We start from the raw sequence: 11,010 nt of genomic DNA, 5'->3' as shown, positions 1-11,010 counted from the left end.
CATACAACAATAAATATACCTAAGTCCAAGTTTAATTAAATTTAATAATTAATATAATTATTTCCTAAATTAGTTTAAGTCCATCGATTTTTTCTCCTCTTTAACCTAAAAGTCATTTTATACACTTTGTACTTTTGACTTGTAACTTTCCTGAGCCGTTTGGAATAAAGCAGCGGCAGCATCTGAACTAGTATCATCTACTAAACTGCGTAGGAAACCATTAGGTTTTTGCAACAACAAATAAGGATGATCGAATTCAACAGCACGACCAGCATCCATAACAAGAACACGATCACTATCCATAACGGTGTGTAAACGATGGGCTATTGTTAAGACCGTACAATCGGCAAATTTATCGCGTATGGTAGTTTGGATTAAGGCATCGGTACTGTAAAGAGAAACATTGTGACTTAATTAGTTGTTTTTTTATATAAAAGAATATCCTATGACTTACATGGGATCCACATTAGCGGTAGCCTCATCCAAAATTAGTACTTTATTTTGCCTTAAAATGGCACGTGCCAAACAAACCAATTGTCTTTGACCCACACTAAAGTTAGAGCCACCATCGGACATGGCACAACCTAAACCACCCATCGATTTTTTAACATGTTCTTTCAACTCTACATCTTCCAAAGCTTGCCACATCTGCTCATCGTTATATTCTTGCAAGGGATCTAAGTTATAACGTAAAGTACCCGAGAATAATACTGGATCTTGAGGTATTATAGAAATTTTGCTTCTTAAATCGTATAGGCCTATACTTTCAATATCTACACCATCGATACGTATAATACCCTCATTATAAGCCAAACGGAAGAGCGATTGTATTATAGAAGATTTACCAGCTCCAGTGCGTCCTACTATACCCACCTTCTGTTTAGGTTCTATGGTAAAGTTTAAATTTTTCAATATACAATCATCATTGGGATTGTATCTTAAACTAAAGTTGACAAACTCTACGCGTCCTTTACTAGGCCAGGGTCCTTGAGGTTTTGATTCCTCTGCAGTTTCCATGGGTGGTTCTGGTTCGAGATTTGTGTATTCCAAAACACGTTCCACACTTGTCATATTATTTTCCAATTCAGCCGATTGACGCATACCCCATTGGCACATGCCCACCAAGGCACATGATTGTAGAATGGCTAAACCCACATCACCACTATTGAAACTGGAACGTAGAGCCAAGAAACTAAAGGTTACTATGCTTATATAACAAACGCAGAGTATATCAATCCAGGCAGCAAAGGCACGATTGGAGGAAAAGAATAAAAACCAAGCAGATGTATTGGCATTTTGATGTTCGTAGAATTTAGCTTCTAGAGCTCTCTCACCCTGCAAAGCTCTGATGGTGGTAAGACCTTGGAATGTTTGATTTGTTAGGGAATATATGGGACTGCGGGCTGTAAATAGGCGGGGAAATGTTTTATATAGTTTCATATTGCTGGGGAAAGTTTGAAATGAAAACTTACAAATAGATTCTAAACGTTTAATATCACGACTGGTGTTAACGAAAATTTGTCTTAAAGTAATCAGACCCAAAATGATCAGTAGTGAGGGTATTAACAGCCAATAGTTGACAATGGCCACTATGATCATGACACCGGATATATCAATTATAAACTGAAAAAAGAAAAATAATAAAAGTTAAAGACAAAAAATCCAGTTTTTTTTTACAAAGTTTTGGATTGAATGTTTACAGTAGTGATCTTGAAAAGTTGCAACTCTGAGTCATATGATCTTTGATTTTCTTTTTACTCTATATGACTCTATACAATATCTCCTGATTTCGATAGCGTTTTGCAAACTCAAGACGGCTCTACTAACCAGATCATCCTTTATGGATCGTTATGACCCATAGTTTATGTTTTTTAAGCTCCCAACTTAAGAAACTTAGATTTTCCAACTTACCGATGCGCAATCAATTAAAGTACGTGGTACATCTACATCCAGTGTACGAATATCTTTCGAGAAACGATTCAATATACGGCCCGAAGGGTTTGTATTGAAAAACAACATAGAGGTGCGAGTAATGGCACGAAATAGTAGATCATGTAAATGCAATGAGATCTGAAGACACATGCGATAAAAGCCAAAAGTACGTAGAATATAAACAACAATGGTGGCCATCAATATTATCAAATACATGAGAACCAGTTGATATCTCTCGTCAGTATGACTATCGTAAGCAGTTCTTTCCGAAGAGTTATTAAAAACAAAATCTGTGGCATTATTAAGCTGTAGATATGTAGCATTATTTGCAGTAGAGATTGTGGCATTATTGATCTCAAAATCTGTAGTATTTTTAAAGGGTTCCAAAGCAATTTGTTCTTCCCAAATGACCCTGTAAATAGAGCAAGAATTAGTGTTTAATCGACACACATTATCAGTCTTTTACTCACCATCTGGATAGGAAATAATCCATACTGTTCAGCATAAAACGGGTGCAAACGAATAGAGCCGTAACCGTGATGAAAAAGCAAGTATTATTCAAAGCCTTAAAGTAAGTCAAATAGGTATCAAACTTAACCGAACCACCTGCCTGAGCCTCTTTACTAAGTTCTTCGATTTCTTCCTTTTCATCCACCACCATATCGTGTAAATCAAAGTCAGTACTATTTTCCGAAGCTAAACGTGATCTATGGGTCCTGAGACTTATTTCATCTTCTGATACTTCATCAATATATTCCATATCATCACCATTATCACCATCAGCATTTTCATTTTGTGACTGAGCCAAAAATTTGAATTTTTTGGAATTTTGCAATTCCTGATAATTACCCTGAGCTGCAATACTACCGCCATCCATGAGAATAACATGTTCTACATCGTTTAGATATTGCAGCTGATGTGTAACCAATATACGTATTTTATCGTACAGAAATTGATTGATACAATAGTCTACTATATGTTTTCCCACATGGGTGTCTACAGCCGATAGAGGATCATCGAGTAGATAGATATCTGCCTTGCGGTATATAGCCCTGGCTAAGTTTACTCTTGCCCTTTGTCCACCACTCAAACTTACACCGCGTTCACCCACCACGGTCTGATCACGTTTGGGCCATAACTCAACATCACGTTCCAAAGCACAAACTTTCAGCACCTGTTTATAACGTCTGTCATCATAGTCTTCCACAAATATAATATTATCCTTAATAGTGCCCTCAAATACCCAGGGTTCTTGAGAGCAATAAGAGATCTTGCCATTGACGAGGATTTCACCCGATTCTATATTCACTTCTCCTAATATAGCATTAAGTAAAGTAGATTTACCCGCTCCTACGGGACCCACAATAGCAGCCAAAGTTTCCTCCTCAAAAGTGGTAGTGAAATTTTGTAGAGCGGGAGTAGACATATTACCCTCAGCACCATGTGTCTCCCATGTAGCCATAACATTGCGCAGCTCTACGCTTTTTACTTTAGCCGCTTCATTTAACACACGTTTACTGGTCTCCTTGTCCTTGAGCAGCAATAGCTCATGAGCAGATTTCTCTTCCTTGGCATTATGTGTTTGAAGATTTTTATGGTACAATGTCTGTTCCTGCTTTGGTTCGTCCTCATTGTACAACAAAAATTCATTACATCTTTTAATTGAAATCCAAGATTCAGCCAAAAATAACAAAGACATGGGCCAATATTTCACCATAGAGACATTAAGCATGGTAAAGAAGGAGGATATGGTAAAAATTTTCTTGGCCGTCAAAACATCTCCAAAATAGATGTAAGAGATCAAGGCCAAAAATATGGATATCGGTGAGATCATATAGGTACAATTTAAACTGGCATAAATGTAAGAAGAACCCTTAATGGCATTCACCTCCTTGCGTCTTACGAAACTAATAACCCGAGCAAATGATTTTTCCCAGGCATACATCTTAATCACTTGGATACCCTGAATAATTTCATTCATTAACTTAACACGCCAATCTGTGCGTTCCACAGTCTTTTGTTTATAACCGGCAGCTTTTTTGGCTCCCCAGGCCTGCAGGGGGATAAAGGCTAGCAAAAAGGAAATACCAACTACCGCAGCCCAGCCAATTTCACGATACATAAGATAACCAATAATCAAGGATTCCGTGGGACCCTTCCACCAATCGTGAATAAAACATACAGCTGAATCAAACACCGACAAATCATTGGCCAATATATTAATGGCGCGACCACGTAAACCATCATCACTGGAATTCTTAGAGATTTGCAAGCATTTGCGATAAATCAAACCCGAAAGGGCCACACGTATTCTCGTACTGGTCTTAAAGGCATAAAACAAATACGGCTGCACACACAAAACCAACAGGAATGCACTCATGACTATACCGCCGGCATATATGAAGGCCATATTTTCACTTACAGTGGACTGGCCGGCGGCAAAGAAGGATACCAAACCACCCAAAAATAAAGGTTGCAAGCATCTGTTGAAAACACAAACATTTTAGGGATTTTTTTTAGAATCTAAATTTTTTTCCTTACTTTGCTGTTGTCTCTAATAGAGCACAGAAAAATCCTACTGGCAGGAAACGTTTTCCATAAGCTTTACATATCACACGTACTATATTGGGATTTTTCTTTGTCCTCTTCTCCTCTTCCCACAGTGCCCCCACATATTCAGTGCCATCTTCACAGTCTAAATCACGGGGTATTTCGTATAAATCAGTTTCATCAAGTGATTTTTTCCAGCCCAAACGAAAGAGATCGGTGGTCCACCTTAAAGTAAAAAATTATTTGAAACATTTTTAAGCAAATAAATCAAGGATTCAATTCAATTATATAAAATTTCTAAAAGTGAATGTTCTTTATGGTGGATTAGGTCAATTATGGACTGAAACTAAGACAAACAATATTTGTAAAATTGTGATGACTTTTTAAACGATTTATTGACAATAAACTGGGCCCCCGGGCATGTTTCCTTGATGATAGACCGCATCTTGTTGTATTGCAATCCGGGGGGAGAGGGGTGCTACCAGTACCCCTAGTTGGCCGGGACTATAAACTGCTGTTTACAATTCACTGCCTGGCATAGTCCTTGCATGAATTGAAAAGAGCTCTAACCAGAGAACCACATAATCTGGTACTACGTGTGGCCAATTGCCCACAGGACTTGTCCTGGCTGCTGAGTTGGTTGAGGTTCCTTCGGGATCCACGTAGTGGCCGTGGTTGAATCCTAAATCGCAGGAAGGTGGTGCTTGGTTAAAAGACTGATACACGGTGAAATATAATTTTCATAATACATTTCTGTTATGGCCCCCAGATGTTAGGAGCGATACAAACTACAGAGCGTGACTGTGGATTAATAAAATGTTGGATTTGTGCTGATAATGCAAAAATTGGATATACGAGATGTGGAGTTTTTCTGGTGCTTTTTGATGTGTAATTGATGGATTTGACATATGGAGTGATTTGATCGCTTATGATGTGCTGAATGATGTTTTGGCTGGACGGAGGAGGAGGTGTGAAATCGTCACTGACCTTTCTTTAAAATGATCTGTGTTTTGGACTACCAATTACGTCCCCTAGGTGCTGTTGCCGAATCAACAGAGCCATCTCAGTAGTGTGGTTTAGCGACATATAAGGTTTTACCTTTGTCGGGGTTCTCATGACACCTGTTCTTCCTCAACGGGACTACTATGGCAAGAGATTAGATAGCTCGAGTACTTGAGCAAAGTGCGCGTATAATGGACCGGCATCCATATACGTAAATTGCAACCTGCGTGTAACAAACCCAAAAGGGCGGTGGTGAGTCGTATATTTTTGCTCACCCAGTGGATGAAAAAGGCCACCGTGAGATAGGCCAACACGGCAGGTACCCACGTAAAGCACTTTCTTGACAATAAACTTATTTTCATTAAAATAGGGTTATATAGTGGTCTTATTCTTATGGTAGAGGTACGTTTCTCTCAAAAAAGTTTTCGGTCCATTTAAAATGTTTGACAGTTTAAAGTAAAATCCTCTTGTATAGCTCGTATATCGAAATTTGATATTATCGAAGAGAAATTAAGACCCCCAGATCCTCCCGGACATAGAACCAAATTTTCACTTTATAACTTAAACATTCTAGCTCCTCTCATTTGGTCTTTATTGTACTATAAACAGATAGGCAGACATGGTTAGAGTCCCATAGAATTAAAAAATCCCGGAATATTATAATTTTATTAATCTACGATCAATATGTTTCAATATACCCCCAAACAAAACACTAAACACTTTCGAGAAATAACAGAAAATTTTTCAGTGAAAATTTCATTATAAAAAAAAGATTGTTGACTGTTTATTCCAGTACCAGACACATGAACAGTTTGTTATGAGAAATAATCAAAATTGCTATTACTTTATTTGAAATTTGATTACGAGGTCATTACCTAAAAACACATGCAAGTCTGTTAAGTTCTGGAGTAAAGTTATTAATAGAAGCAATTAAATTAATTCAATATACAGATTAATTTCCAATAAATACTGATTTAAACCAGAAATTCTAACAAATACTTAAATTAAACTGCTACCGTGTTATGATATGAAAATAACAAATGTTTTCTTTATATATGTATGTATGTATGATTGTTTTCGTTTATTTATAAAATTTTTATATATATTTAAACAATTTCAATGAAAAGATTTCTGCAGATTAATGATAAAATGTTTTGTAAAAAATTCTTTTTGCAAATGGTTTTTTAAAACTCTTTTACTTTTGATAATATACCCAATATACCCTCCCCACTAAAGTGGTGTAGGGTATAGGATTTGTGCTGATGTTTGTAACGTATAGAACCTTTAAGTATACCAATCGGTTAAGCCATGTCCGTACGTCTGTCTGTTTGTCTGTCTGTCTGTCTATCTGTCCATGTAAACGTTGAAATCAAACTACAGATAATTGGATGAAATTTGGTACACACATTACTTTTGACCCAGGGATGAACCCTATTGATTTGGTTGATATGGTCCATTATTTCACCCAGCCCCCATATAACCAGACCCCTAAATTGGTATTTGGAGCTCATAATTATGCCAACTATCCTAATATCCCTACGTAAATAGGCACAACTACGCTTAATACAAATTTTACTTCAAAATTTCCTAATGAGCGGCCCTTTTTTAACCCTAGCCTCCTTGTAAAGTCCCCATCTAAGAAAGCTTGAACGTCGTCAATTCCCTTATAAACACGTGTATTTTAATGAAGTTCGGTAGTAATTAACTTTAAAATGTCAACAAAATTTGTTCATCAAAAATATATCGCAATTAAGGAAAAACTCAACATAAATGCTTTATTATTAAAAATAAAACCCATTTTAGATTTACTCATAACTGGTGTAGGGTATCATATGGTTGGCCACGCCCGACCATACTTTTTTACTTGTTTTCGGTTTTTTTTCAAATAGTTTGTTCTAATGTATATAACGCAAATATTGGTTCTATACCTTTAAGTATACCCAGAATCATTTTCTGAATCGATTAGCGATGTCCGTCCGTCTTTTTGTCCTCCCGTCTGTACAGCTATATAAACATAGTAATCAAACTATACAGAGGGGAAAAAATATATACACACCTGGTTCCAAATCGACACCAAATTTTTTAATAACATCCGTTGTCAAGTATATACATACGTACGACAACACTATGTAATGTTGACAACGCAACGTTGCCAAAATTACAACAATTCGTTGTCGCAATCTAAATTTTATACACATCCGTTGTCTAAAAGTTAACAAACGTGGTAAGCTCACAATCCATTTTCAATAGTGAGCTTACCACGTTTGTTAACACAACGTTGTCAACATTACATAGTGTTGTCGTACTTTGTCGTAATTTGGTGTCAATTTGGTACCAGGCGTGTATATTTATTTTTCCCTCTGTGTACAGGTCGCAATTTTCAAGATAATTTGAAAATTGAATTTTGGCATATACATTTCTTTTGCCCCAACTTCGTCCTTACTGCAATAAAACATCCAACAACAAATTTCATTGAATTATCGCCAAAATTTGGACTTGCAGTTAGATTAGATCGATTCAGAAAATGTTTTTAAGCTGATTGGTTTACTTTCAGTAGGACCAATAATATTTTTCATTACAAATATCAGCACAAACCCAATATAGCCTCCTCACTGAAGGGGTGTGGAATATAAAAAGGTGTTCTTAAGGAAAGGAATCTCTCTACCATATTTTAAGAATATCTGTCTTTATTTGACCTCTGACCACTCATATAAATACTCATAATTTAGGAAACCCTATGTTTGTATATTTCCTGAGAATGCTCCTCGCAACTTATTTCAACAAATTTTTATGACATTCACCTGTTCCAAAATATGAATTTTGCTCGATTGGGTCTCATTTTGCTCTTTAGCGCCTAAAACTTATTGGTGTAGAATATTAGCCAAATCAGATAACGGAAACTCGTGCCGGAAATCGATTGAAAAGTGTAATAGAATTTTTTTTAATTGTGCCATTAAAATTATACATATTTTCTTAACATTTCGACCAAATCTTATCTTTTATAGAAAATTATCTTTTCAACAGTGTATAAAATATTAATGGACACACAACGACGGTCGGACAGACAGTCGAACGGCGGACATAGTACAGTTCAGGATCAGGATCACCAATATTTTTGGATGTTACAAACACTATAAACCATTATAGTGGTGTAGGGAATAAAAAATAATAAAATGAACATTCAATGACACTACTCGAAACAACTTTCTTTGGATTATGCCAGTCTTGTAGTAAGTGAGCGATATGTTTACAAAAGTGTATTATAATGGCAAATTACTTAATTTAAAAAGTAAAACAAGTAGGAACGTATAATCGGGCGTGACCGGCCATATAATACCCTAAACCAGTTATGAATATTAAATGTGATTTATTTTTCATAATAATATCTTCAATATAACCTTGTTTTCGATACTAAAAGAGACTTAATATTGGGGCTAGGGGCAAATACGGACCGATCCCGATATTTTGTAAATAGATTTATATTTACCCCCTTATTCACAAACAACATTTTTTTCATCGCGATATGAGAGTTTATAAATGAATTTTGGACATTCAAGTCATTTTCTGAACGGGACTTTGTATGGGAGCTCGATTTTTATGAAATTTGGCAAAGTCATCAAGGCTTGTATAAAACTTAGTTGTATCGCTTTTTATCGATATACGGGTATATTTAATATAATTATGAGCTCAAAAGCCCTTTTCGGAGGGTTCTGTTGTATGGGGGCTAGGTGAAATAATTCAGCGATTTTAACCTTTTTCAAAAGACTTGGACCAAAAAAGGTTTATGTGCCAAATTTCATCCTATTATCTTGAAAATTGCGACCTGTATCTTGCGTACAAGTTTTACATGGACAGCCAGTCAGCTAGACGGACAGACAGACATGGTTTAATCAGAAAACGATTCTAAGCTGATTAATATACTTTAAGGTGGTTATAGGACGAATATTTTTGTGTGTTACAAACATCAGCACAAAACCAATATACCCTCCCTAAATTGCTGTAGGCTATAAAAACATAATGTCTATTTATTTTTGATAATAATGTCAAATTCCAATTTTTTTAAATTTTCCTATTTTATATTAGTTCTCTTTAACTTACCAGAAACTCATGCGTGAAAATATATTCGCTTTTGAATATGGATTCTGGGGACGTATAACTTTTTTTCTTGAACGATTCATTATGTAGTAGCCAAGGGAGGGTGTGTTGACTCTCTAATGCACAGGAATTTGTATTGAATAATAAATTTTTTTATGGGAATATTCCACAGATAAATAAATATAAAAATATATTTTTTATGTATTGGTAATTTGAATTAATTAAACATTATTAATCACTTAGAGGGTTTCAAATTAATTAAAATTCATTTAAATTGCCACAACATATTAGAGTTTTATAAAAAAAAAAAACAAATTAATTGTGTTTTATATTATTTTTTCTAAAAGCACTTTTAAGTTATTATTCAATTCTTATATATATTTTTTTTTTTTTTTTTTTAACACAACAAATATTTTATTCTTAATGTATTTAGTGTTTATTGTCTCACTTTTGCTTTTCAACTAAGCTCTCAACCAAATATTTAATTCTTTTTAAAAGTGATTTTTTTTTCTTTTGGTCAACATAAACAAGAATTTGTGGGTGAGTAGAGTATAATTGGGGAATCGTTAGCGAAAAATGTCTCAAATATTTATATTTCACTCATAAATTTGATCATAAAATATTTCAATAAAATCGAATTGCATTTAAAGGTTCTATGAGTATTGATATTACTGCGTAGAGCTGATAACCGATTATATTATAAATATAATGGTTTTGTTTTTATTATACATACCAACATATGTATGTATGTATGTATAATAATAATTGTTCGATAATCTGTAAGCAATACATATCGTTTGAAGTGGTAAAATATGCAATATGTTATTTACTAAATATTTCGATGAGAATTTTGACAAACGTACAAATTGATTAATATTTTTAGAATTGCGCTATTATATAAAAAGTCACAGTTCTTTTTTATAACCTTCATCTTCGTGAGAAGGGTATATACATATATGTAAGTTTGTCATTCCGTTTGTAATTTCCACCTTGTCCGTCCGTCCGTCCGTCCGTCCGTCTGTCTGTCTGTCTGTCTGTCTGTCTGTCTGTCTGTCTGTCCGTCTGTGTGTCTTTTGAAATTAATTTTCTTAAGACCCTATTTATCTTCGGCATCCAAATCTTCAATATTTCTGTCAAACATGCTTTCTAGAAGTTTGCTATTCAAAATCAGCAAAATTCGCCTATAAATAACGAAGATATAGGCAATAGTCCGAGACAACCTTTGAAAATTTCATAAAAAAAAGAGTGAATGCTTTGACAAAAAAAACCAACAACAACATATAGCTGTACTACATATTGAAAAAGCGTATGTGTGGTTGTATGTTTTCTTTATTGCTTTGCGTTTTTTGTTGGTTTTTTTGTGTATTTTGTTTCGTTTAGCCTTACTTGTTGTTGTTTTATGTTTTGCTATATAAAATATGTAAATTGAAA

The 11,010-nt window shown here is 34.9% G+C and overlaps 1 protein-coding gene across 1 annotated transcript; it reads right to left on the bottom strand.

Annotated features, from left to right (window-relative positions):
- LOC119606851 (probable multidrug resistance-associated protein lethal(2)03659) lies at positions 1-9,777 on the bottom strand. Its single transcript, XM_037960499.1, has 7 exons — positions 9,583-9,777; positions 4,474-4,707; positions 2,403-4,415; positions 1,912-2,344; positions 1,473-1,623; positions 455-1,403; positions 1-388 (listed from the first exon to the last, which is right to left on the bottom strand). The coding sequence occupies exons 1-7, from the start codon at positions 9,660-9,662 to the stop codon at positions 118-120; spliced, it is 4,131 nt and encodes a 1,376-aa protein (XP_037816427.1). The 5' UTR covers positions 9,663-9,777; the 3' UTR covers positions 1-117.
- Positions 9,778-11,010: the final 1,233 nt, after the last annotated feature.

The sequence above is a fragment of the Lucilia sericata genome, unplaced genomic scaffold (assembly GCF_015586225.1).
Source record: "Lucilia sericata isolate MDLA Ls3-8-SP2 unplaced genomic scaffold, ASM1558622v1 Contig000630F_arrow, whole genome shotgun sequence".
NCBI lineage: Eukaryota > Metazoa > Arthropoda > Insecta > Diptera > Calliphoridae > Lucilia > Lucilia sericata.
Note: the sequence above shows the minus strand (reverse complement) of the source record. Positions and strands in the feature narration are given on the sequence as shown.

Coding starts and splice junctions, on each gene's coding strand:
- LOC119606851 (XM_037960499.1), bottom strand. CDS start 9,662: ATGAATCGTTCAAGAAAAAAAGTTATACGTCCCCAGAATCCATATTCA. Junction 4,708..9,582: donor TTTTCACGCATGAGTTTCTG/GTAAGTTAAAGA, acceptor TTTTACTTTAAG/GTGGACCACCGATCTCTTTC. Junction 389..454: donor ACCGCTAATGTGGATCCCAT/GTAAGTCATAGG, acceptor TTCTCTTTACAG/TACCGATGCCTTAATCCAAA.